Genomic DNA, 27,996 nt, shown 5'->3' with positions numbered 1-27,996 from the left:
AAACTGTTTGTTGAGACCTATTGAATTGATAAATGAGAGAGATATGTTGACGGATTAAAAATAAAAGTAATTAAATAAATAAATAAAATAAAAATGTTATTGAGCTATCTATAATTATTCCTGAGTTAATTCTTAGAGCGAATGTGACTGGAGGAATATTGAATGGTTGAAGTGACTCAGTGATTGCATAAACTGCTAAATTCTTGTCTGTTTCTATGCTCTTTTGTCATATGAGAGGAAATAGGAACGATGGGACGAGAGGAGAGAGAGAAAGAAAGAGAGGTGCTGACGTGTACATCACGTGACAAGGGGTGACGCGACAGAGGATCGAGTCAAAAGGTTTTGGTGCTGTTCTGTTTACAAAATCTTCCCCTACAGGATATTTGATGTCATGACAATTTCACAGAGACTTGGCAAAATACTGATTCATTAAAATTTGCATTTTTGGAGTTTCTGTGCATCAGTTGGTTTGATTACAGTTCTGTTGGAAATCGAGTACTGACATTATTCTGTAAAATTAAGATAATTGGGTGCTTATAAAGCAAGGGGGTTTATGGGTATTGTAGTGTTGTAGGATTGGAAGTCTTTATTTTTGGATTGCTCTGAAGTTGACTACTTGCATTTACTTTCCGGATGGGTTGTGGTAAGATAGCCACTAATTGATAAATTGGTAAAATAGGATATAGAAATAAAAAATTGTTTTTCATTATTCATAATTTTTTTATAGATTTTTTAATAGATTTTTTATTTTAATTAAAAAAAAAAAAAAAAATGTTTAGTTTATATTAATAATTAAAGGGGGGAAGCCATAGGCTATATAGTCTGAAATAAAATAATTCACAATAAAGGAATATAAAAGAGTTGGTACAATGGGAAAAAGATATCAGGACTATGAAGGTAATTACACCTGTTGATATAGTACAAAATAGAAATCCTTTAACTAAAGTATTGCTAGGTTATCCGGCAAATGAAGCAAAAGTTGGCCTGACATTGAACAAACCATAGCTAGTAGAGGGAATCTTAACCCTGACGTCATCAACATGATGAAAGTGATTGAATAATAGATAGAGGACAAGCAGAAACGACAATAAAAATGAATCCAAAACTCCAGAAGTAAGAAAAAACCGAGATGTCTGGAAACTAAGAGAAGAATGAGGTTCGGAAAGATGAAGATAAAGATGAAGATACAGAAGAGAAGAAAAACTGCTGAGAAAAGAATCCCAAGAATTGGAGGAGAAGAATACATTGAGGCCAAGTAAAGAGAGAAAAGTAAGAAGATGATGGAAGATGATATTTCGAGGGCAAAACTTAGAATATAAGCTGTTGAAGAATACTGATATGTCAACAACAAGAAAGAACAGGACCAAGAAACTCTCAGAAAACTCAATCAAATACAACTGGTGGAGAATAAGAAGGAGAAGAAACAAGCTTTGGTTATGAAGAATCAGAGTGAACCAAATCAACAATCACTGCTACAGCTTCAACTGAACAAGGTCAAATGCAATTGTACCAGCCACCAAGGACGGTACCAGTTGTTTCATATCCACAGCCAGTTTCTGGACAGACACAGAATTGGAGAGGAAGAGGACGAGAAGGCTTAGAAGAGGAGGAAGGTTTCAGCCACACTTCCAGCAACTTTCAGAAGAGTGTTATAATTGTGGACAGATTGGTCACATTACCCGTTAGTACAATGCGCCAGGAGGAAACAACAGAGGAATTTCTGAGGAAGATAAAGGAGCAAGTGAAGATCACCTGTTCTCCAGGTGAACCCTTAAAGGAGCAAGGATTCTAGAGTGCCTAGAAGATCCGAAGGGGGGTGTCAGCTGATAGCACCGATTAGGGAGAGGAAGAAAATATCCAACAATTGAAGTGAAAATAAAAAGGACTATGAGAAGTGATGGTGAATAGTGGAAAAGCTTTTATCTGTGTTGAGCCTAAAGAGGTTAAACATCTCACTATGTAAAATTAACTAATTAGGATAGGGATTTGAGGTAGTAAAACAGCTAATTACTCTTAAGGAACCAATTGAGCTCTGCTATAAAAAATCAAAGAGAAATTAAAATAGACATACTAATATTAGAACATATACCTATTGCATTGTTGGGAAGAGATGCATTGTGTAAATTGAACTGTACAATAAGATGTACACTAGACGGCTGTCTGGTAGAAGATTCTTAAAAAATAGGGTTTTTGGGAATCATATTTGCTTGAAAAGATAATATCATAGGAAGGATGACAATCTATTAGACTGCCTATTAGACAATCTGTCTGAAAAATAAAGTTAAAAGGGGTGACTGTTATTCTTGGTTACATTCCTACACCAAGAGATTTCAGACTAGGCTGAAAGATGTTTAGTCGTTTGCCAAGTTCTTGTGTAAAGAAGTCATAAGCAGGTGGGGATTACCCGATCGAATATCCTCAGACAATGGAAGGGAATTTGTGGATAAATCAGTTAAATTGATGTTGCAAAAATTGGGAATTAAGCAACGTCTTGGAGCAGTTTATCACCCACAAAGTCAAGGGATGTGCGAAAGAATGAACGGTGTCTTGAAAAATCGCATTGTGAAGATTTGTCAACATACGGGTCTAAACTGGATAGCGGCGCTTCCTTTAGCACTAATGGTGTGTCGCTCAAGTGAGTTGTGTGATCTACGTATGACACCCCATGAGTTGGTAACAGGAAGAAGGATGCCTACGCCTTGTTTGCGAACAAGCGGAAAGGGTCCAAGCTTGGCTCTGTTGGAAGATGAAATGAGAGCGTATGTTACATATATGGCCAATTTTCATAAAAAGTTGTCCACATATGTTTCTGACAGGCAAGACAAGAAGAGGTGCAGGAGGAGCTTGAGGAGGAAAAGAGGAATACAGTACAACCGGGGGACAAAGTATTCGTAAAGGTATTCAGAAGGAAGTGGTATAACGAACGTCGTGAAGGACCATTTGAAGTGGTTCGTAGTACTGGAACAGCTGTCCAGGTTAGGGGGTCTCCTACGTGGTATCATTTGTCACATTGTGTTAAAGCGCCTGGAGAAGAGGTGCCACGCGCAGAGAGAGAGGATGGAGATAGGGGAGAACAGGAAGAGGGAGAGATTGTCAATGTTGGGGATAACGTTGATAATGTTTACACTTCTGATGATGCCAGAGATGACTATGCAATGGATGGAAAGGAAAGGGGATTTGGGGAAATTGATTTTCAATACGTCCCAGAAGCAACAGGGAATATTTCAGTGGAATGTGAAGCAGCAGAGAGCACCAAGGGCAACTCTGTTACAGGAGAAGCTAGTGATTCAGTTAGACAAAGTAGGCCTAGACCAGTTAGGAGAAAAGTCAGACCAAAACGTTACGAAAACTAGGGTTGAAGTAACTCTAGGACAGTCAGCTCAGCTCCCATGTAAGTGCACGAGCGAGAACAGTGGTGAAGGGAAATTTAGAGTTCAGTGGGAAGATAGATATGGCAGAAGTTTAGAAGCAATTGCATTGAGAAGGTATGCGTTGCTAAATGATGAGAGAACAATGAAGATTGAGGGTGATTGCGGTATCTATATTTACAATTCCCAGCAGGAAGATCAAGGTGATTATAAATGTAGTTTTTATAATCAACAGGTTGAAAGTGAGGGATTAGAGTTAGGACTGATAGTTAATGTAGTGACACTAGTGGTGATAGATGGAAATACAAGTGAAGAGTTAAGAGTCTTAGGGAGAATGGATGAAGTAACAACAATAACATCAACACTTCAGTCTATTATAACAACAGTGAGAAGCAATTTAACTCTTTCAACATTGATAGTTAGTAAAGCCATAAATATATCGCATTTGATTACAAGGGAACCAATAGCTCCAGCACCAATTTTAGAAGAAAATACTGTTATTAGGGTTAGGATGGGTGATACAGCTCATCTTCCTTGTAGCTGTGAGAGATGGAGTGGGGGAGGGGACGTTCCTCCCACATGGAGAGATAATTATGGAGAAGAAGTATTGTTATCAGGACCAGATGTAGAAGCGGTGCCCCCTAGTCAAAGGAAGTATATTTTGTACAACAATATGAAGGGGAAGAGGGTTATGAGTGATTGTGCACTTATTTTGCGTAATGTTACAGAGAAAGATCAGGGAGAATATATGTGTACTTATCTAGTGCAAGCATTAAAATTTGTTCCGGTTAAGAATTATTGGTTAAAAGGCTATGTAATTCGTAAAGTGACGCTTATAATGGAAGAGTTGAAGTCTGTTGAAGCTTCCACAGTCACCAAAGGAGTTCAGGAGAAGTATATTACAGTAGCCACTCCAACAGTAAATAATACACAGAGGATATCGGTAGCTTTCCCACTAGAAGTAGTTAAGGGTGTTAATACATCACCTAAATCAACTACTTTAATGGTAACTTTGGAAGGGATTAATGGTACGACGGCAATAACAAATGTAGGAAGTATGACACCGACACCGACAACAACTTTTCTGAAATTAAAGGATGTAGCAAGAGTGACTCAGCAGATAGTGGTAGAGAACAATATAGATTCATCTGAAATAGTGCAAGATAATATCATGGAGGTACAGGATGAGTTCTTTGATTTCAACATAACATCAGAAGATACATCTGATCAATACCGCTCGTTAGGGAAAAGATAAACTAAATGGAAGGCATATGGATTTGATTCTTCTGTTTTGAAGATTAAAGATGAATGGGCAGGTAGACATCTTTGGTTCCAGCAGTTAACTCATTCTGTAAGATCAGTGAGGAATCTTGAGGGTCCATGTCTGTTGAGAATTCCAGCACCAGAGATGTGGGGTTCCATTTTAGAGACGGTCGCTCAACCTCTATCGAGTATGTGTCAATCTTATGCTTTGTCATGGCTGTTGTATCAGCAACAATCATTAACAGATAAAATAATGTCGTTGTCAAAACATTTGTTTAAGCCTAGGTTTAGGTGTTCTTGGTTAAATGAATTACCCTATGTGAATTTGTTAGATGGGAAGGAAAATCAGGTAACAGCGAACCCTGAAGCATTGGAGGTGAAAGCAGTGAGGGCTAAAAGTTGTTTTTGTTCTAATAAAACATATGATGGAAAGGGTATGTTCATGGGAATATCAGATTGTGATGATTATATGATGACTTTGGGTAAGCATGAACATAAGGTTAGAGATGAGAAATATAATGTTACTTTTTATGTTCCCAGTAGTAAGAACAGCAAGACTTTGATGGTGGAAGATCAGATTTTGCCTGGCAATGTGACTATTGGGAATTTTAGAGATATTTGGTGGGTTTGTGGTGATAAAGCATATATATTCTTACCCTATGGATGGACAGGATGTTGTTACATGTCAACGTTGAAGCTTCCATATGAGGCTTTTACCATTAAAAGAGGGGTAGCACCGGACACAGATAAATCTGAAGCTAGGGTTGGAAATAGGGTGAAAAGAGACATGGCGACATTTCATAGTCTTGAAGCCTACCATTGGAGGATAAGTCTAGGAGAGAAGTGGGGACTGGGACTTTTTCCATGGTATGGTGTAACATTTTTGGCAGATCATATTGATAATATTACCTATACTTTGCAGGGGTTTGCGAATGAAACAATAAGAGGGTTTAACCTTCTGTCAAATACTCAAAGAAGTCACAGACTGACGCTGTTGAAACATGACATGGCTCTTGACTATATTTTAGCAAAACAAGGTGGCTTATGTTTGGCTATGAATCTGACGGGGGATGATTGTTATACTTTGATCCCAGATAGTTCCGATAATATCACGAGTGTTATAGATGCGTTGAAGAATATGAGGGATGCGTTTGGTAGATCTGAAGGACCTGGATGGTCAGCGAAGACTTGGTTGCAAGATCAGTTAGGCCCAGTAGGAGCAGTGATGGTTCAGATTTTAGTTGCAGCTCTGATAGCGCTTTGTGTGATGTTTTGCTTTTGTACTTTGTTACTGACCTTTGCGAAAGCTATGATATTAAGATGGGTTGGAGTTGTAATGCCTGGAGACAACACTCAGATGCCGTTGTTGACTGTTCCTGATCTGGATGAAGATGGACAAGTGGGACTGGATGGAGTATTGATGGATAAATATCCTTTTTGATTATTTGATCATTTTTCAACAAAAAAAAATGCAATATTAGTGTGATTTTAGTATGATGTTATGAATCAAAGGGGGGAAATAGGATGATGTGATTCATAAATCATTTTATATCATTTTTTTATATTCTTAGTTGATATTGATGTTTTAATTTGAAAATGTTGTTTTGCAAAAGATACTGTTTGGTCTTTTCTTTTCTTCCAGAAGCATTTGGGGGAATCTGTAGAGATTGAAATACTCAAACAAGGACAATATGAAGGGACAATATGAAAGGAGAATGACTGGAGGAGATGGAACAAGGAAGGTGTGGAAATGTTCCGATTCCATCATCAACGATGCATTGGAAGAGGAGACTACGGAGGAGATGAAGTGTAGTGGACTACATTCCAGTGTCTGCAATGAAATATAGACATATTTGCATGTGTAATACATAATTTGTGTCATATTCTTAGGTATAAATTTTTGTAGAATGATATTTGATGTTATTGGATACATGTGGGGATCTTAGATGTTTTTGTTTATTTCGGGAATGCTTAGGGACATGGAGTCTAGGCAGGGATAGAGATCCACTGTAGGGTCCGATGGGTCGACCAGCCTGAGAGTGGACATTTTTTGGATAGTATTTTGTTTGCAGGGGCTTACATGTGTATTTAATTGCATCATAGTTTCAAATGCATTGATAAAGATTTATGAATTCATCGGGAGTACCTAGGTGGTTGCCTGGGGCAGAGGGACCGTGAGAGAATTTTACTGTCTTGATTGATGGATGGATATTTGGAAAGAAGGCTGCCAGACAGTTTTTCGCTCTTACACTCCATAAAGATTTGTTCATATTTCATAGAAAGGTATTTACACTCCAGAGGGAAAAGTTTTTGGGTTTAATGTTAAAGATACTCAATAAGATAAATTGTTACTTGTCATAATCCTATTCTGTTTGTTTTCGAGACGTTTTAGTCTCGAAGGGGGGAATGTCGTATATGAAGATTATGACTTTGTTAATGTTTTTTAAGTGGAACTGAAGGGATGTTTATTTAGTGTCAGAGGGAATGTTTTAGTGTGACGCCACATACAAAATACAGGAAGTGTGTGTTGTAGACAGGGGATTGGACAGTAGAGGGAGCCACCCATATCTTGGGAAGATTATATATACTGGGTAAAAAGGAAGAAGAGGTTAGAGCGGCCATTGCAATCTGGGACGTCGCTCTCCGGGTGGTCATGACATCCGTAAACTCATGCTGAAAGATTGTGATATGAATAAACTTATGATCAAGGTTCAGTATGAGCGGACTCCTTTGTTTATCAGCAATGACTAGCAACATTTGACTCGATACTACACTCAGTATCATGGAACAGGTAATGTTACTTACTTGCTAATTGAACTATATGGGCCGGTTTCCCGGACACAGATGAAGCCTAGTCCTAGACTAAAAAGCATGTTCAATGGAGATGTCAGGGAATCCGACCCTAAATTTGGCATCTTTTATTCTCCCATACTGCTCAATCAAGCAATATTAAACCTGACCAGCAGGTGGTGCTATTAACCAAACAATAAAAACCATCAGATATCTTGACTTGCCACTCAGTATATCAGTAATGTTCAGAATTGTACTTTAATATCATTGGAGATTGATGGTCTTTTTAATCCACTACCCAGAGTCAGGAACAGATGAAGTTAGGTCTGCTACTGTTCAGTTATTAAATATGATTTATGGTAATAGAAAATAAAATATACATATAGTAGTAGTTTTCCTTTGCTGTATATTCCAAGGTGTGTCTTTAACTTGTAAATGGATTGTGTTGAAGCTGGCATGTGGTGTGGATGATAGAATAGAGTGAATAGAGGAGAGAAGAGAGGAGGAGAGGAGAACATAATATAGAAGACAGATAAGATAGAGAGACAATTCATACCCAGGGGAGTTATTGAATCTGTCCCAAATGACACCCTGTTCCCTACGTAGTGCACTAGGCTACTTCTGACCAGATCAAAAGTAGTGCACTACATAGGGAATAGGGTGGAGATTGCTCACTGGCATTAGAATATTAGAATGAAGATTTCCATACAGGAGTTACTGTCTCTGTCCCAAATCTCTCCCTGTTCCCTGCATAGTGCACTAGGCTTCTTTTGACCAGATCTAAAGTAGTCTTCTAGATTTTACATGTTTTCTCCCTGTCATTAGAAAATGACAATATGGTCATGACTTTAGTGGTTTCCTCCCCCTTTGTGTTTTTATTGGTTGTGTGTTGTGTGTTGTTGTGTTAGGTTTTCCCCCTGTGTTCCTAATTAAAAATCCATTAACAATGAATCAGAAACAAATTATATTCCAGTTGTGTTTAGACAACTTCATGGCTGACATCCCCCAGTTCTGTTAAGACCCATTGAACTGGGTCACATTCTAAATGGTCACTTGTATTGATAGTCCATACTGGGCCTAACTGTGGTTAACCATACTGGAGGGTTTCTTTCTGCACACATATTCCCTCATCTCCAGAACTTTACCTGATGTCCTCTCTCTCTCTCTCTCTCTCTCTCTCTCTCTCTCTCTCTCTCTCTCTCTCTCTCTCTCTCTCTCTCTCTCTCTCTCTCTCTCTCTCTCTCTCTCTCTCTCTCTCTCTCTCTCTCTCTCTCTCTCTCTCTCTCTCTCTCTCTCTCTCTCTCTCTCTCTCTCTCTCTCTCTCTCTCGCTCTCTGCCTCGCTGATTACTGTGGTGTGTGTGTGTTAGTCTTTGATTAGTTTAGTCATCAAGGCTGAGATGATGTATCTATTTGAAAGGGTGTCCTGCTCTTTGATCAGACCAAATGGATGTAAAGTCCTCAAGACAATAGAATGGTTGTCAGGCAGTGGAGTCTGGTGGGAGGAGCTATAGCAGGACAGGCTCATTGTGATGTCTGGAATGGAATAAATGGAACTCAGTCAAACATGTGGTTTTGTATGTTTGTGTTTGATACCTTCCATTGATTCCATTCCAGCCATTACAATGAGCCCGTCCTCCTATAGCTCCTCCCACCAGCCTCCTCTGGTGTCAGACCTGCATGGTGCCTCAGAGTCTGTGTAGGAACTGTGAGGTGGGTGTGTTGGGAACATTATTCCCTATTTTTCATAGTTCCACAATCTATTAATAGCCAGAGATGTGAATTAAACATTCTGCCAATCATGGTTATTTTATTTAATAACTAGAGAATGGGCTGATTCAAACAAGACCAAACATGCTTATTTTTAAAGTAAGGACATGTGCAAGAAAGGTTACTTGTAAAACTAAAATAACCAACACCCTTTCTTGTGATTGTAATATATAGAAAATATAATAATATATTTCCATTCACATTGTGTGTGTTGTCCCAGGTGTGAGGGGCTTGTTGTGATCCTGGGGGTAGTGCATTGGGCTGTACACTGACTGTATGCCTTCTTAATATTGAGTTACATCGGGTGGAGGGCTGTTGAAACTGTTTTGAATGGGGTGTGTTTTGGGGTCTGGGGGTGAAATCAAACATTGTATTCAAACTGGTTAGGGGTAGACTTAGACCCCCCAGAACATTTACACCTGGTCCTTTGTTGCAGGATTTGTTTTGTACGTGTGTACATTAATCCCTTAAATTTTCATTCCCAGGTTGAATGTCAATAAGAAGTAATATAATTGTGTGTATGACTTTACAATGTCCAGCTACATTATACTCCACATAGCTTTATAGGAAGCAGACTTTACAATGTCCAGCTACATTATACACCACATAACTTTATAGGAAGCAGACTTTACAATGTCCAGCTACATTATACTCCACATAGCTTTATAGGAAGCAGACTTTACAATGTCCAGCTACATTATACACCACATAGCTTTATAGGAAGCAGACTTTACAATGTCCAGCTACATTATACTCCACATAGCTTTATAGGAAGCAGACTTTACAATGTCCCGCTACATTATACACCACATAGCTTTATAGGAAGCAGACTTTACAATGTCCAGCTACATTATACTCCACATAGCTCTATAGGAAGCAGACTTTACAATGTCCAGCTACATTATACACCACATAGCTTTATAGGAAGCAGTTCCTAATCTACTGAAACTTCTTCATGGCCAAGTTGTTTTATTGAATAATTTTGACCCAACCTCGGTTTTTGAATTTATTCAACTATGAATGTGGCTCTATACTCCAGCATTTTAAATTTTATATTAAATGTTTTATATGAGGCGACAGTACAGAATGTCACCTTTTATTTGAGGCTATTTTCATTAATGTCTGTTTTACTGTTTAGAAAGGAATATACTGTATTTATCTAGGCCCTCCATATGTAGGTGTCATAAGTATTTGGACAAATTCACTTATAGTATATTACACTTTGTCAAAAGTTTAGTATTTGGTCCCATATTCCTAGCAGGCTATGACTACATCAAGCTTGGGACTCTTGTTGGATGCATTTGCAGTGTGTTTCGGTTGTGTTTCAGATGATGTTGTGCCCAATAGAATTGAATGGTAAATAATGTATTGTGTTATTTTGGAGCCACTTAAACATATTATGTTCTTATTTACAATACAATTGACTCCAAAATGATTCAATACGTAATTTACCATTCTATTCTATTTGGATATTGTTTATAGATGAGGATATTGTTTTTATGCAGATTTTTGAATATTCGCATGAAAATCTGTTTACATTTGACTGGCGTCAGATTTTCATGTGAACATTGTAAAATCTTCATAAAAACATGTGCATTTTACCAGCAGAGATGTTTCCATCAAATTGACGTGTTGAAGATAAATGGCTGTGCGTGATGACGTAATGCACATACAAATATATATTTTAGAAAATACTAATATATTTTTGCAGTTCAATTCCCATGTACCGGTTTAAAAAGTTATGTTAAATGGGTTTCCATCACATTTTCATCTCTACCGATGGTTTTGTCATATGTTTTGGGGGCATTATATAGTTAACACGCCCACTCTGGATAGGCTGCCTACATGATGACATTATTATGGACAAAAAGACCCTCGATATTTATTGGAAAGGAGCATCAAGCTCATCACTGTGCACTTTCACCACCCTGTGAAGTTCAGCATAACTTATTTCATCTGTAGCTTAATAAACTGCATGGTTTCCCGAGTTGTAGTGGGAGGACCACACCACATATCATCGTGTGACTCCAAGTTTACTTCAATATGATGGTTATTATATCAATATTTTTGCATTAAGCGTTTCCACTGCCATTTCTCGCTTAATTAATTCTACAAAGGTATTTGCACCCCACTACATCCACGTTTCTTTACAATTTATGATCATTTTACATGACTGAAAATGAAATAAAACTTTTGATTTGACATATTCATCATTCACCACTGTGGCTTCTGAATAGGTCACTGTACATTTATGGAACCTTTAAAACGTTGTAATGTTTTACCACAACCTTATATTTGGTTACACGTCACTATGGCTTCCATCCCTATATACCTCAGTGCATCCATCCAGGACTAACGTCTCCAAACAGATCTAAAAGGCCTCCCCTACCACTCAGACTTTCAAAGAAATTAAAGTTATCTCTGATACTCTGCTGTGCAGTTTGTTGTATGGACATTGCAGAGGCCCTTTTAAAATATCCACTCTGCTGTCTGAATCTACCAAAGGATCCAGTTACTATTCCCTGTGGACACAGCTGTATGCAACGTCATCTTCTTAGCTTGACTTCCATCCCCCAAAAACCTGTAGATACAGAGTACACAGTCAAGAGGAAGCCACTCCCTGTCCTCTGGTGTAGAGTTCCATGAAACAGAAAGTCATCTTTGACACCCTGTTGCTCAACCTTCAGGTGAAAGCACTAAAATGGCTGACAATCTAGAACTGTTCTGCTGCTCCATCTGTCTGGATCCACTGAAGGATCCGGTGACTACTGCCTGTGGACACAGCTACTGTATGGGCTGTATTAAAGAAAGCTGGGATCAGGATGATCTGAAAGGTGTCTACACCTATCCCCACACTCTAAAAAATGCTGGGTTGTTTGGTTGACCCAAATGTTGGGTTGCAGGCGTTGGGTCACTAAGTTGGGTTGTTTCTTTAAAAACTGCTGGGTTATGGATGCTGGGTGTTGGGTTATTGTTGCTTGGTTATTGAGATATGACCCAGCAGGTCAGATCAGAAGACTGTAGGCATAGTTTAGTAGGGGTGTGGCTTTCAGATAGTTATTTTTAGCCACCCATGAGAGTAAATATAATTCCTGTTCATCTGGTCTGTTGCGTAATTAGCACGTTAAGGTTGAACATTGACATTTTTTGTAGCTTCAATTATGCTTATAGAGTTTCCTAAAAGTCCACGTATGTCTCATTGTTGGGCTATAATACAGTGGTATACCTTATTATAATATGTAATAAATACTCTACATATTATAGAAGAATTTAGTAAGGAAAATTGAGTTTACAGTATGTAAACGCCTTAAAATAACCTACAGTAAGGATGACATTAAAACAGACCCAGTTGCTAGGGCAACCAAGCATGACATTAAAACAGACCCAGTTGCTAGGTCAACCAAGCATGACATTAAAACAGACCCAGTTGCTAGGTCAACCAAGCATGACATTAGAACAGACCCAGTTACTAGGTCAACCAAGCATGACATTAAAACAGACCCAGTTGCTAGGTCAACCAAGCATGACATTAAAACAGACCCAGTTGCTAGGTCAACCAAGCATGACATTAAAACAGACCCAGTTGCTAGGTCAACCAAGCATGAGAGTAAAAAATACCCAACTGATGGATAAATTAACACGTGTTCTGTTAATACTAACAACCCAACATATTGGGTTATTCACGCAACCAATCTGTCTGGGTCAAAATAACCCAACATGTTCTTTCCACTACTTAACCTGCGCTGGGGTACTAAATAAACCAGCTTGAGTGCAGTGCAGACATACCTTCACCCCAAGACCTATTCTGAACAGGAGTGCTGTGCTCGCCTAAGTGGTGGTGAAACTGAAGAAGACAGGACTCCAAGCTGCTTCTCCTGCTCTGTGCTATGCTGGACCTGGAGATGTGGCGTGTGATTTCTGCACTGGAACCAGAAAGCAGAAAGCCCTCATGTCCTGTCTGGTGTGTCTGGCCTCTTACTGTGAGACTCACCTCCAATCTCACTATGAATCTCTTGCTTTGAAGAAGCACAAGCTGGTCAAAGGCATCGCACAGCTACAGGATCAGCTTTATATTGCAGATATATTGGGGCTTCTATCTGTGTAATTGTCTGCATCATTTCCAATCCCCCATATATATGTTTTGTAAATATTATTTTAAATATATTTTCCTTCTTTATTATTTTCCCCTAACCCTACCACCCCTCCTAAACTAATGGACAACAATACTTAGGCTTCCACTTCCAGCTTATAAATGTACATACTACATACATTTCACAGACACTACATTTTACATTAGTTATCTTTTGTTTGTTTTTAGTCCCCGCCTTCAGCTACCCGAAGCCCCTCCCATCTATCTCTGAAGACCATCCAGTTTTGATTTCTAGCTGCCATACAGTGCATTCGGAAAGTATTCAGACCCTTTAACTTTTTCAACATTTTATTACGTTACAGCCTTATTCTAAAATTGATTAAATAAAACATTTTCGTCATCACTCTACCCACAATACCACATAATGACAAAGCGAAAACAGGTTTTTATTTTTACACACTTATTGAAAATAAAAGACAGAAATACCTTATTTACATAAGTATTCAGACCCTTTGCTATGAGACTCCAAATTGAGCTCAGGTGCATCCTGTTTCCATTGATCATCCTTGAGATGTTTCTACAACTTGATTGGAGTCCACCTGTGGTAAATTCAATTGATTGGACATGATTTGGAAAGGCACACAGCTGTCTATATAAGGTCCCACATTTGACAGTGCATGTCAGAGCAAAAACCAAGCCATGAGGGTGAAGGAATTGTCCGTAGAGCCCTGAGACAGGATTGTGTTGAGGCACAGATCTGGGGAAGGGTCCCAAAACATTTCTGCAACATTGAAGGTCCCCAAGATCACAATGGCCTCCATCATTCTTAAATGGAAGAAGTTTGTAACCACCAAGACTCTTCCTAGAGCTGGCCGCCTGGCAAAACTGAGCATCGGGGGAGAAGGGCCTTGGTCAGGGAAGTGACCAAGAACCCGATGGTAACTCTGACAGAGCTCCAGAGTTCCTCTGTGGAGATGGGAGAAACTTCCAGAAGGACAACCACCTCTGCAGCACTCCACCAATTATGCCTTTATGGTAGAGTGGCCAGACGGAAGCCACTCCTCAGTAAAAGACACATGACAGCCCGCTTGGAGTTTGCCAAAAGGATTCTAAAGTACTCTCAGACCATGAGAAAGAAGATTCTCTGGTCTGATGAAACCAAGATTGAACTCTTTGGCCTGAATGCCAAGCGTCACGTCTGTAGAAAACATGGCACCATCCCTATGGTGAAGCATGGTGGTGGCAGCATCAGGCTGTGGGGATGTTTTTCAGAGGCACGGACTGGGAGAATAGCCAGGATCGAGGGAAAAATGAACAGAGCAAAGTACAGAGAGATCCTTGATGAAAACCTGCTTCAGAGCGCTCAGGATCTCAGACTGGGGCGAAGGTTCAACTTCCAACAAGACAACAACCCTAAGCACACAGCCAAGACGCAGGAGTGGCTTCGGGACAAGTCTCTGAATGTCCTTGAGTGGTCCAGCCAGATCCTGGAGTTGAACCCGATCGACCATCTCTGGAGAGACCTGAAAATAGCTGTGCAGCACTGATAGCAACAACAACCACCGCAGAAAAGTTGGCTGTGTTTACAGACAGACAGACAGAGGTTGTTTACTATGACTGGATGAAGGGATACAGTGTTGAAGGCTTCCTTTAGGTATCCTGGTCTCTTGGGATTTAATCTGTGAATACAGTGAGATAGTCCTAACCATTCAATCAATGTACAGAACAAACAGTCATCGTTAACACTATACAGAGTGGAGCCTATGGATATAATATATTATCTTATAATAGAATAGAATAGAATTTTATGAATAGAAAATAATTAATGTTTTGACATGAAAGCACAGCCAGATGATTTGACTTGACAGTGTGTCTCTATACCTCAGTCTCTGAAGACACCCAGCAATGGTTAGGATTATTAGAGAAGCTTTTCCTGCTGAAAGGCAGTTTCATTTCATCTGGTTGCAGAAATAATTCATTGGATATGTTCATAACCCCGTCCACCTATAAGATGTGGGGGGTTTCTGTCTGACTAAGAAGAGATACAAAGAACTCTGATTATAAAACGTCTTCTCTTTTTAGTCCTAGATATGGCTAGGGTTAGGGTTACTGCTGAATGTAGTAACGCTAACCCTGACCCTAGGCCTAACAGTAATACCCACACTGTAATGTAAAGTATTACCTCATTCTCAATGATCAGTCAATACATACAGTATTCATTTAAACTACAGAATATTGTATCAATATCAAACCCCCCCCCCCCACGCCCCCATTACAACCACTTATGAATTATTATAGACACTTATAATCAGTGTTATAACACATAAGTGTATTATAAGGCATTATGAAACTTATTAAAATAATTAGAATATGTACTTCATAGGAACTGTTACCCTTTATATATTCTAACAACTCATATTTGTTAGATTTATTCCAAATGAAGGGCCCTAACCTAGAAACTAAAATATTTGTCTCCCTCTTCATGTTGAACGCAGTTCTCTCTCTATCCCTCCCTCCCTCCCTCCCTCTAACCTCACCTATCTGGCAGATCCAGAAAGTCCTCGCCCTCCCAAAAACTAACTTCTGTGGAAACAAAACTGATCTGAGTCTCTGTGTTGTCTGTCTGTGTGAGAGTGAACAACCATCGAAATGGCTCAGCAGGGAGTTCTGCTGGACCAGGACCAGTTCTGTTGTTCTGTCTGTCTGGATCTACTGAAGGAGCCGGTCACTACTGCCTGTGGACACAGTTACTGTAGGAGCTGTATTGACGGCTGCTGGGATCAGGATGTTCTGAAAGGGGTCTATAGCTGTCCTCAGTGCAGAGAGACCTTCACTCCAAGGCCTAATCTGAGGAAAAATAACATGTTGGCTGAGTTGGTGGAGAAACTGAAGAAGACAGGACTCCAGGCTGCTCCCCCTCCTGCTCTGTGCTATGCTGGACCTGGAGATGTGGCGTGTGATTTCTGCACTGGGACCAGAAAGCAGAAAGCCCTCATGTCCTGTCTGGTGTGTCTGGCCTCTTACTGTGAGACTCACCTCCAATCTCACTATGAATCTCCTGCTTTGAAGAAGCACAAGCTGGTCAAAGCCACCGCACAACTACAGGAGAAGATCTGCTCTCATCATGACAAACTGCTGGAGGTTTACTGTTGTACCGATCAGCAGTGTATCTGTCTGCTGTGTACAATGGATGAACATAAAGGCCATGTTACAGTGTCAGCTGCAGCAGAGAGGACTGAGAAACAGGTAAGACCAGAACTACTTGTTGGTGACTGTCTGATAAACAAATAATTAAAGATACAGTAGGAACTAAGGCTGTTTGAATATGAGATCTTTCAAATGAAATCGATCCACGGCAGAACAAATATGAACACAAACCTTGATTATATAGATATGTTAACCCAGATTCTCCAAATGAATCACAATTTTCTAAAGTCAAACACCATTATCATTCGTTATCAAACACCCAATCAGCTCCCCTGTTTTGTGCACTGTTAAAACTATAATCATTCACATAATAATATAAATTCACACAAACACTTCCTCAACATATTAATCCCTATCTTCTATGGGCCCTATGTCCCATTACTATACTATTGATCTACTGGACAAATAAAGCTTGATAGCTCATTGACGAGTGATTCTCCACAGAGGCAGCTGGGGATGAGTCATCAGAAGGTCCAGCAGAGATTCCAGGAGAGAGAGAAGGAGCTGAAGGAGCTCCAACAGGCTGTGGAGTCTCTCAAGGTGAGTATTGTTGACCAGAGGAGACACACCATTTCACATCTCTCCTCCAGTCAGAGAGAGAGAGAGGGGCCCCTATCCAATCCCACTGACCCCACTGTTGGGAACAGGCTGTCTGGTCGCCTTTCAGAGAATAGACTGCTTAATGTCACCGACGGGATATGAACCCGGGTCTACTGAGGGAGAAAACAACATCTTGACCGTTACACCAAGAGGACATTCCCTATTGGGCTGAGGGCCGACACTGATTTTGAATTCGAAGGCGGGGCTACCTCATCACAAAACCTTGAGAAATCATGACTGACTCATGTCCCCTTTACATTAACATGGAGCTCTCTCTCTCTCTCTCAATTCAAATCAATTCAAAGGGATTTATTGGCATGGGAAACATATGTTTACATTGCCAAAGCAAGTGAAATAGATAATAAACAAAAGTGAAATTATCAATCAGAAATTAACAGTAAACATTACACTCACAAAAGTTTCAAAGGAATAAAAACTTTCAAATGTTATAACTCAAGTGCAAACAGAGTGAGCCATTCGCCAGACTGAGTTCAGGAGGTGAAATGGAAATGAATGAGGGAAAGTTAAGTGAGGTAGAAGGAGTGGTGATGAGCTCAGAACCAGAGCCTGGCATCAATGGACATGATAAAGAAGAATCTGGTGCAGTAGGAAATACATTGTAGGAGAACGTGGATCCATACCTTTTGGCAGATCCATTTGTAGTTTCAGGGTGGGTGGGAAAGGAGTTGGGTGCAGTTGAATCAGTGAAGGTAACCTGTAGTGATATTTGTTTGTGTTTCGTTTGGTGCAACACAGACCTGGTGGTGAGCGTGGTGAAACAGAGGAGTCACTGTCAGTCCTTTTGAGTTTTGAGTCTTTACCCAACAGTCATGGTAGGATATATCAGTTATCCTGTTAGAGCTTTTGTGGCGAATCCACTGTGCTGATTCAGGTGCAACGTTTATGGTCATGTTGCAGCAGTTTGTAGGAGGGAGATTCCAAGATGTGGGAAGTGTGCAGGAGGGCATGGGATAGAGGATTGTGTAGTTTCGGTCGATAAAGTTGTGTGTGTCAACTGTTGGGATGCCCATGTTGCTGGGGATCTGAAGTGTCCGGTGCGAGAGAGGCAGGTTGAGGTGGCTAGAGTCAGAGTAGTGCAGAAGGTGTCGTATGCTGAGACAGTGAAGAAAGTAGAGGAGAATGGGTCAAGGGTGAGAGATCCTGAGAGGATCCCTGTGAGTAGTAGATCTGTGCCAGCACAGAGGGATAGATCAACGAGTGATATATGCTTCAGTAAAGTTAGCTTCTTGCCGTTCATAGCAATGGTTATCAACTGTACAGCAGAAATTGAATGAAATTGAATGTAAATCACAGAAAATAGATGTTGTGGTGGCAGCTGCAGAGAACTATTTGGGCATACAAGATTAGACTTCAGAAGAGTTACAGGGTGTGTTGAGTTGTGGTTTCCTGTCCTCCCAGGCCGTTGGCATGGTGCAGGAGCAGATAGGGTCAAAGTAGTGGAATTGGGTAGTGGGTATTTAATGAGTGTAGGGTTAGTTGGAAGGGTGTTTTTTTATTATTATTATAATTTCCCCTTTTCCCATTTTGTGTCACAAAGTATAATGGATTTATATTATAGTCCAGTTGGGGGCGGTAATGCAACATATTGGATGCCAACCGCCGTTAAACATCAAAGAAGAAGAACCGTTACATTATGTCTATGTACAGTATTGTAACGATGTTCATGTCTCTCTCATTCATTAACTTTCATGGTAGTTGGTTGTGTGGGTCTCTGGTTATGAATAGGGTGCTGACAGACAATTGTTGATGGATATTTATAGAGCTCTGATCAGGACGACAATTGATTACTGGTGTACAGTTTATGGAACAGAGGTAAAGACTTGGCTTCAGAAGCTGGACAGAATCCAGTATAAAGCTTTAAGGATATGTATTGGTGCATTTAAATCAACATCTGTATGTGCCTTACTGGTGGAGGCAGGAGAGATGCCTTTGGATATACAGCGTAAAAAAATTGTCATTATCTTATTGGGTTAGGTTGAAAGGCTGTGAGGTTGAGCATCCCACTGCTACTGTTCTAGATGACTGTTGGGAATATACTAGTAGACAAGGCAGTGGTTTTGGTTGGACAGTTGGAAAGCTTGCTGATGAGAGTGGTTTGAGGGAGTTGGAGGTTGGCCCTTCTGTGGTGATAGGGGATGTTCCTCCATGGTTACTCCCAGACCCTGTTGTTGATCTAACCTTGGTAGAGAAAATGAAAGATTGGTCAGACGTCAGTGATATAGTGAAACTGGTTGACAATTACATTGGTAGAAGTTTTTATGCTTTTCTACCACTTTTCACAGATGGATCCAAGGACCCAGATAGTGGGCTCACAGGAGCAGGCGTTTACGTTCCTGAATTTGATGTGCAGATATGTAGAAGACTAACAGATGAACTGTCAGTATACTCAGTTGAACTGTTGGTGATAATAGTTGCCCTCCAGTGGGTGGAGGACGTACAACCTGTTAGAATTATAGTATGGTCAGATTCTCTGTCTGTATTGAATAGTTTATCATCTGGTAAATCTAATAGGAGTGACCTGCTATTGGAGGTATTAATGTTATTATGGAGAATTGAGAGAATGGGTTTAGTAGTGAGATTCTGCTGGGTCCCAGCACATTCGGGTGTGGAAGGGAATGAAATTGTAGACCAGTTAGCTAAAAGAGCTTTGAAACGAGATATAATTGATATTAATGTTCCACTGGGTAGAGGTGAGGCCAAATGTAAGATCAGAGCCATTTTGAAAGATGTGTGGCAGAAGAGATGGTACTCTGAGCACAAGGGCCGGCATTTATATGAATAGTTTACAGTTTTACAGAAAGGTCGATGGACCAAGATTCAAAGGTCAGATTAGGAAGGAAGAGGTGGTGTTTACTCGATTGCGCTTAGGACATTGTACATTGAACTCGTCATTACATCTGGTTGGCAAGCATGTGAATGATTTGTGTCTGGAAGGTACGGTCGATGAAACGGTGGAACATGTGTTGTTATATTGTTGTAAGTATGTTGAAGAGAGGGAAAGATGTGTAGGGTCATTGAGGTTGGACGGGGTTGGGGGGGTTTGGAAGGGATTTTGGGGATGGGGGAGGGTCTATTAGAAGTTAGTAGGGCTCTTCTTTCTTTTCTCAGAAGTACTGAGTTAGGTAGGAGGATTTAGAAATGTTGTAAACGGTGATTGACCACACACTCCAGCACAGTAGGTGGCGGCATGCACCTTTAACGTTGGTTTGTGGACCGCCATTATATCATAGAAGAAGAAGTTGGTTGCGTGAGAGTTTTGTGGTTCGTGAGGAGGGCTACTATTCTTTTTTCTTTTGGTTCTTGCGTATTTTCTGAATTTATTTTCTGATGGTGGAGGGTTTGTTTATTGGTTTCCACTGTTTATCGTTTAGAGTTGAGGGGGGAGTAGGGGTAGTTTGTTAGGGCGGCGTGATGGCCTCAACCGAGTGGACAAGAAACGCTGTCGCTTCGGGTGCGTTCCGGAGAAAGGTGTGGAGGAAGTTTTGCTCATGGTCGGCGAACAGGTTGGAGCAGAACATCTGCACTCTGCATCCAGAATCAACAAGGCGGTGGTTGTGTTAATGAAAAAGGTTTGTCTTGTTGTGAGTGGGATTTTTGTGAGGGGTGTGTTGGTGCATATGTCGCCTCTTTCGATAAGAGTTGTGGTGGCTAATCTGCCTCCGTTTATTGCTTACGAACAGACCGCAAGTAGTTGGTTAGTTTTGGTAAATTTGCAAGTGGTTTTCGTGTGCTCTCGGCTGGGTGCCAAGCGGAATCCGTTAAACATGTCTGTTTTCATAGACAAGTGTTTGTTTCTTAACAAACTTCAAGGTTACGCAAGGGAGGGGTGGAACACAGGGTTTGCTAGCACAGATAGTTTTCGGTGTTTCTAGTGTGGGGATCATCAGTTATAGGCTACAAGCAGCAATATGATTGATAGGTAGGACAGGTATTGAACCCAAATAATCCCTACTCAGATGCGCTAACCTCAACCCTAGTAAACATGCATTATAAAAACCTTCTATATAAAATTATCTCATATTGGGAGTAAATAGCCTCTGAATAGAAAAGAAAAACCCCTGCATCTTCCAGCCCACCAATAAATTACATAATGCAACCGTCGCGGTAAGCATATTTACCTCAACATGCCCTTCGCTTGCGTGAGAAGGCAGAGTGCTCGATGCTGGTTGATGAATTTGACAATTAATGTACTAGGAAAATTCGTTTTTGTCGACCAGAGGTGACTGAATTAATGTTCAGGCGTATTGATAATCATTATAGTAATGAAGTATAATTTCAAAACATGACCATAAAAACAGGTAATAATAAACATGAATCATCATTATATTACTTCACAGTAATGTGTTAAATGCTTTTTCAGTCCTTTCTCTTGCGTTAGCAGTGTGGAAAGGGACAGTAAAAAGCTCAGGCAGGAGGAGTTTTCTGTGAGGTAGAGTGGTGGTGTATCCAGGGAGAGAACTAAACTAATCTTCTGAAATGTCATTCATGGTCTTATGCTGCCATCTATTGGAATTATAAAGCAACTGCAGTAGTACTGAATAGTGTTTTTCCTTACTAATCCGTACTAAAATAGTGATTACTCAAAATTGCAAAAAAATGGCAGGGGTACCAGGAGGGAGGAGAGTACATTTTTTACATTTTAGTCATTTAGCAGATGCTTTTATCCAGAGCGACTTACAGTTAGTGAGTGCATACATATTCATGCTGTCCCCCCATGGGAAACGAACCCACAACCCTGGTGTTGCAAGCGCCATGCTCTACCAACTGAGCTACGCGGTAGTAGTGCATGGCCAAGTGGTGGTGCGCAGGCCGTGGAGAAAGCGGTGGTGGGGAGGGTTGCAGCTGGGCTACATGAGCTGAGGCAGGTTTCTGTAGTAACAGAGACTCCGGTGGGCAAAGGCTTGGTGGGCTCATCCCAGGAAATATTACCTGTCATTGGGGAAGAGGCTCTGATCAGGGGGGAAGTGCAGGGGGGCAGAGACTGGGGAGGAGGAGGACGGTACCGTGCCAATGGAGGAGGAGGAAGAGGGGGGAGGTGAGTCTGCGGCAGCGGAGGACAAGGCGTCTCGTTTTCAGACGGCTCATTGGATCCAGTGCTGACAGCCAGTCAGGCTGAGGGCCCAGTATATACGGTGAGAGAACTTTCTAGGTTCCTGATGGAGACTAAAGGGGAAAAATAAGGTTCTGCTGGAGTCTTATTTGATTGATCCTGGAAGGTTTGTAAGGTCAGTACAACACGTGATGAAGAATGAGGGGTTTAGTGTCCTCTCACCCAGGAAGCGGTATAGGCTGAGAAAATGGGTCATGGGTTCTTAAGGGCATGTCTTCAGAATCTGCTTAAATTGGTGTTTTTTTCTGGCATGGCGGCTTTATGGGCTTACTGGCTTTATGGGTCTCTACTGGTTTCTGATTGTGGTGATTTCCCTCCCACCTCTTATAGAGATTTCACGGTTAGACTTCCTTAACATGAACGGCGGCAAAGACTGGGGGAATATGTAAACCAAAAACATTTAAATGCCATGGCAGAAATCTTAGTGCAGGGGTAGCAAAAGAGGTGTGTAAGGGTAGGTTGTTAGTGTTTAGAGCCCAAATAATGACCTTATGATCTTTGCTTTCATAAATGTGTCTGCACCTGGTCCTCTGTAGCTCAGCTGGTAGAGCACGGCGCTTGTAACGCCAGGGTAGTGAGTTCGATCCCCGGGACCACCCATACACAAAAAAATATATATATTATCGACTGTAAGTCGCTTTGGATAAAAGCGTCTGCAAAATGGGCGGGTAACTTCTGTTGTGGGGAGATGAGGTAGCCTGATGGGTGGGTAACTTCTGTTGTGGGGAGATGAGGGAGCCTGATGGGTGGGTAACTTCTGTTGTGAGGAGATGAGGCTGTGGAGTTGTACTCTGATTTATAGAGGGCAGAACTCTGTGGTCCTCTGTAGCTCAATTGGTAGAGCATGGCGCTTGTAATGCCAGGGTAGTGGGTTCGATCCCCGGGACCACCCATATGTAAAAATGTATGCACATGACTGTAAGTCGCTTTGGATAAAAACGTCTGCTAAATGGCTTATTATTATTATTATCCTGGGTTTTCTCAGGTTCTGCTCACAGACCTTTCCAAACTCTCTCTGTCACAGATAAATCAAATAGACATTTCCCTGGCCTTTCACAAACTCTCAGCTGCTGTCTCTCAGACGGTCTGCCTGTGGATTTTTATAAAAAGTTCTGGGGAATTATTTTACAGGACGTGTGTTGTGTGAGTGCGTCGGGGTGGGGGAGCTGTCGCTAAGCTGTAGACGGGAGGCTTTGACTCTCCTGCCCAAACAAGTAGATTTGAGCGACTTAAAGAACTGGAGGCCTGTGGCATTGCTCTGTGAGGACTATAAGGTCTTTACCAAGGTCCTCGCTAACAGACTCAAGTCCCACCTGGACTCTATTGTACACAAGGACCAAACGTACTGTGTACCAGGACGCTCAAACACAGACAATCTGTTCATAATCAGGAGAAAGCCTTTGATAGGGTGGACCATGAATATCTGTTCAATGTGTTGTTTTGGTTGTGGGGAGAATTTTGTGGCCTGTGTTCAAATGTTGTATGCTGGGGCTTCATGTATGGTCAAGGTGTGGGGAGGGCTCAGTAGGCCAGTCTGGGTAGGGAGGGGCATTCACCAGGGATGCCCTCTGTCAGGGCAGCTATACACTCTTGTTATTGAGCCCTTTCTGGGCCTGCTACGCAGGAGGCTACAGGGAGTGTGGGAGCCAGGCATAGGGTTGGGGACAGGCATAGCAGTGTCAGCATACGCTGATGACGTCTGTGTTGGTTAGGGATGAGCAGAACCTACAGGCCCTGGAGAATAGTTTGAGGGTGTACGAGGGGGCGTCTTCTGCTTAGGTAAACTGGGGCAAGAGTGAGGCTCTGTTATGTGGGGCATGGAGGGACAGGGCACCTCCGCAGCTTCCAGGGGGGTTGCAGTGGGGCTGTGAGTGGCTCAAGATGCTTGGGGTGTATCTGGGCTCGGAGGGTTGGGATAGGAAGAACTGGGAAGGAGTGTCACAAGCGGTGGTTTCGAGGCTGACGAAGTGGAGGTGGCTCATCTCCCAAGTGGCATACAGAGGGACGGTGCTGATCATCAACAACTTGGTGGCATCCTCTCTATGGCTTAAATTGGCCATTCTCAACGCCCCCGGTGGTCTACTTGTGGACCTGCAGCGCAAGTTAGTGAATTTATTCTGGTCAGGGTGGCAGCGTTCTGACTCAGCAGCACAGAGGCTACTGTACCGTACGGAGGTGGGCTGGAGGGAACCAGCATGTGCTCTGTTGAGGAGGGCTGGTGGTTTGGGGCTGGATCAGCAGCTCTTCATCATGCGGCCGGAGAGACTCAATACAGCAGGGGTCTCTGATTTCTATGCTGCAGTACTGAGGGCTGGAGCAGCCTGAGGAGGGGCCACCACCGTTTCCACCACTGCAAGTGACAGCAGAGACTGGGGACTGGCAGGAGAGTCCGGAGGACTTACTGACTTTTAACACTCTGAGCCTGGGGGAGTTTGAGGAGGTGGGGGTTAAGGTGCTGTACACCCTCAGTGTCAAGGTTAGACACATCAGGAGCTTAGCGGGAGTGAAGGGGCATCAGTGGCAGGGGGTTGTGGGGGCTGAGAGCATGGCAGGGTATAGGTGGAGGGTGCTCTATAAGCTCCCATTGCTGGAAAGGTCAGGGGTCCTCCAGTGGAGGGTATTACATGGAGCCCTGGACTCCAATAGCTGGTTGGCTCGGGTTGACCTGGGAGTTGGGGAGGGGTGTCCGTTTTCTGCAATGACAGACTGTTCATCATGTTTTTTCTGTGTTGCCAGGGTAATGCCATTACTGTTGACGCCTTAGGGTTGAGTTTGAGTTGTACAAAATGATCAACAGTGTGGAGATGTTTCAGGAGGTATGGGGGCTCAGGGGGGCTGTCTGTACGGCTGGAGAGGAGGGGTTGGATGTACGGTTGGAATGTGGTGCTGGATGGTGTATTGTACTGTGGTGTTGGGTACTGGATAATGTGATTGTGTAGAGGTTTTGGTGTCACACAATGTGTTTTTAGGAGGGGGTGTTAGTGTAATGAGGATGGCTCATTAAAGTAAGACAAGTCTCTCTCTCTCTCTTAACAGAGCTCTGCACAGGCAGCAGTGGTGGACAGTGATAAGATCTTTACTGAGCTGATCTGCTCCATTGAGAGAAGGCGCTCTGAGGTGAAGGAGCTGATCAGAGCCCAAGAGAAGGCTCAAGTGAGTCAAGCTGAAGGACTCCTGGAGCAACTGGAGCAGGAGATAGCTGAGCTGAGGAAGAGAAGCACTGAGCTGGAGCAGCTCTCACACACAGAGGATCACATCCATTTCCTCCAGGTAACTCAACTGCCTTGATACATGTAATATGAAATTAAAACTCTCAATCATTTGGTTCTGCTCCCTCTCACTCTCCCTCTCTCTCTCTCTCTCTCCAGAGTTATCAGTCTCTCTCCAGTATCAGTGTATCTTCAGACTTACCCAGCATCGTTGTCCGTCCTCTTCAGTACTTTGGAGATGTGAGTAAGACTGTGTCTGAACTGAGAGAGAAACTAGAAGACGTCCTTAAAGGAGAATGGACCAAGATCTCCACTACAGGTGTGTTGAAAATAATAAGAACATCAACTTTAGACCATTGAAAGTTCACTACTAGTCATATACATGTGGAATATGGTGTGATGATAACATTCCCTCTCTCTGTGAATGTGTTTGTGTGTCTGTAGTGAATATAGTGGATGTTGTACTGCCTCCAGAGCCCAAGACCAGAGAACAGTTCTTACAATGTGAGTCTCTTTATTCTGAAGTAACTAACAGTCTCTTTTTACTGACACTCCTAACAATCCCTCTAGAAATATATAGCAATAGTAGACCTAATCAAAGACTGGGTATCTATCCGACTCCTCATATTTCTCTGATTTGATCTCTGCTGTGCTCTAATCAAAGACAGGGTAGATACAGTATCTGACTTAACTTATTGTTCTAACTCCCCTCATTGGTCTCTGCTCTGCTCTTCTCCCAGATTCCTGTCAGCTCAAACTGGACCCAAACACAGTGAACACACTCCTCTCTCTGTCTGAAGGGAACAGAAAGGTGACCTATACAGGCCAAGTCCAACCATATCCTGTTCATCCAGACAGATTCACAAACTACTACCAGGTTCTGTGTAGAGAGGGTCTGTCTGGACGCTGTTACTGGGAGGTGGAGTGGAGTGGGGAGTGTGTTTATACAGCAGTCTCATATAAAGACATCAGCAGAACAGGGACAGGTAATAGATTTGGATACAATGACAAGTCCTGGAGTTTAGCGTGTTATAGTGGTGGTTATTGGTTCATACACAATAATGTTGAGACTAAAGTATCAGGCCCTCAGTCCTCCAGAGTAGGAGTGGACCTGGATCACAAGGCAGGTACTCTGTCCTTCTACAGTGTCTCTGACACATTGACCCTCCTCCACAGAGTCCAGACCACATTCACTCAGCCCCTCTATCCTGGGGTTTCTCTCAATGGGACTGCTGAGCTGGTTAAACTGTAGTAGGGTCCACATAGATACTAGTCATGCTGGTGTAGTCTATAGCTGAGCTGGTTAAACTGTAGTAGGGTCCACATAGATACTAGTCTATGATTACCTGGGATAGGATAAAGTGTTCCTTCTAACCCCCCCCCCCCCCCCCCCCCCAAATTGTAAAGTGGTTATCCCACTGGCTATAGGGTGAACGCACCAATTTGCGAGTCGCTCTGGCTAAGAGCGTCTGCTAAATGACGTTAATGTGCCCTTGAGCAAGGCACTTAACCCTAATTGCTCCAGTAAGTCGCTCTGGATAAGAGCGTCTGCTAAATGACTAAAATGTAAATGTAAATGTAGTCATGCTGGTGGTGATGGTCCCCAGATGTGATGATTCATTCTGCTCTTTTTTTTATGTACAATGATTTGATTGATTTGATCTTCAGAAGATGTTATGAATTACAATTCAATGCATTCAAAAAAAATTAAGTGCAATGTTTTAATCTTATATATTCACATTAATCATGATGTATGCTGTTAATGTATGTTGGTTGGCATTCAGAACCATTGAAATGTTTTCTCAATTGGTTCTCTGTCTCAATGTCATTTTCCTCAGTATCATGGAACAGGTAGTGTTACTTACTTGCTAATTGAACTATATGGGCCGGTTTCCCAGACACAGATGAAGCCTAGTCCTAGACTAAAAAGCATGTTCAATGGAGATGTCTGGGAATCCGACCCTAAGTTTGGCATCTTTTATTCTCCCATACTGCTCAGTCAAGCAACATTAAACCTGTCCAGCAGGTGGAGCTGTTAACCAAACAATAAAAACAGCAACTATCTTGACTTGCCACTCAGTATATCAGTAATGTTCAGAATTGTACTTTAATATCATTGGAGATTGATGGTCTTTTTAATCCACTACCCAGCGTCAGGAACAGATGAAGTTAGGTCTGCTACTGTTCAGTTATTAAATATGATTCATGGTGATGGGAAATAAAAAATACATCTAGTAGTAGTTTTCCTTTGCTATTTATTCCAAGGTGTGTCTTTAACTTGTAAATGGATTGTGTTGAAGCTGGCATGTGGTGTGGATGATAGAATAGAGTGAATAGAGGAGAGGAGGAGAGGAGAACATAATATAGAAGACAGATAAGATAGAGAGACAATTCATACCCAGGGGAGTTACTGGAACTGGCCCAAATGACACCCTGTTCCCTACGTAGTGCACTAGGCTACTTCTGACCAGATCAAAAGTAGTGCACTACATAGGGAATAGGGTGGAGATTTGCTCACTGTCATTAGAATGAAGATTTCCATACAGGAGTTACTGTCTCTGTCCCAAATC

The 27,996-nt window shown here is 41.8% G+C and overlaps 1 protein-coding gene across 1 annotated transcript; it reads left to right on the top strand.

The window, feature by feature from the left end:
• The first annotated feature begins 15,883 nt into the window (after positions 1-15,883).
• On the top strand, positions 15,884-27,664 carry LOC311149214 (tripartite motif-containing protein 16-like). The gene is made up of 6 exons (XM_084186295.1): positions 15,884-16,525; positions 16,931-17,026; positions 25,254-25,487; positions 25,586-25,745; positions 25,871-25,930; positions 26,167-27,664. Exons 1-6 carry the CDS (start codon positions 15,929-15,931, stop codon positions 26,676-26,678), a joined length of 1,659 nt encoding a protein of 552 aa, XP_084042421.1. The 5' UTR covers positions 15,884-15,928; the 3' UTR covers positions 26,679-27,664.
• The last annotated feature ends 332 nt before the right edge of the window (positions 27,665-27,996 follow it).

Source organism: Coregonus lavaretus (genome assembly GCF_964263955.1).
Source record: "Coregonus lavaretus genome assembly, chromosome: 21".
In the NCBI taxonomy this organism is placed as follows: Eukaryota; Metazoa; Chordata; class Actinopteri; order Salmoniformes; family Salmonidae; genus Coregonus; species Coregonus lavaretus.
Note: the sequence above shows the minus strand (reverse complement) of the source record. Positions and strands in the feature narration are given on the sequence as shown.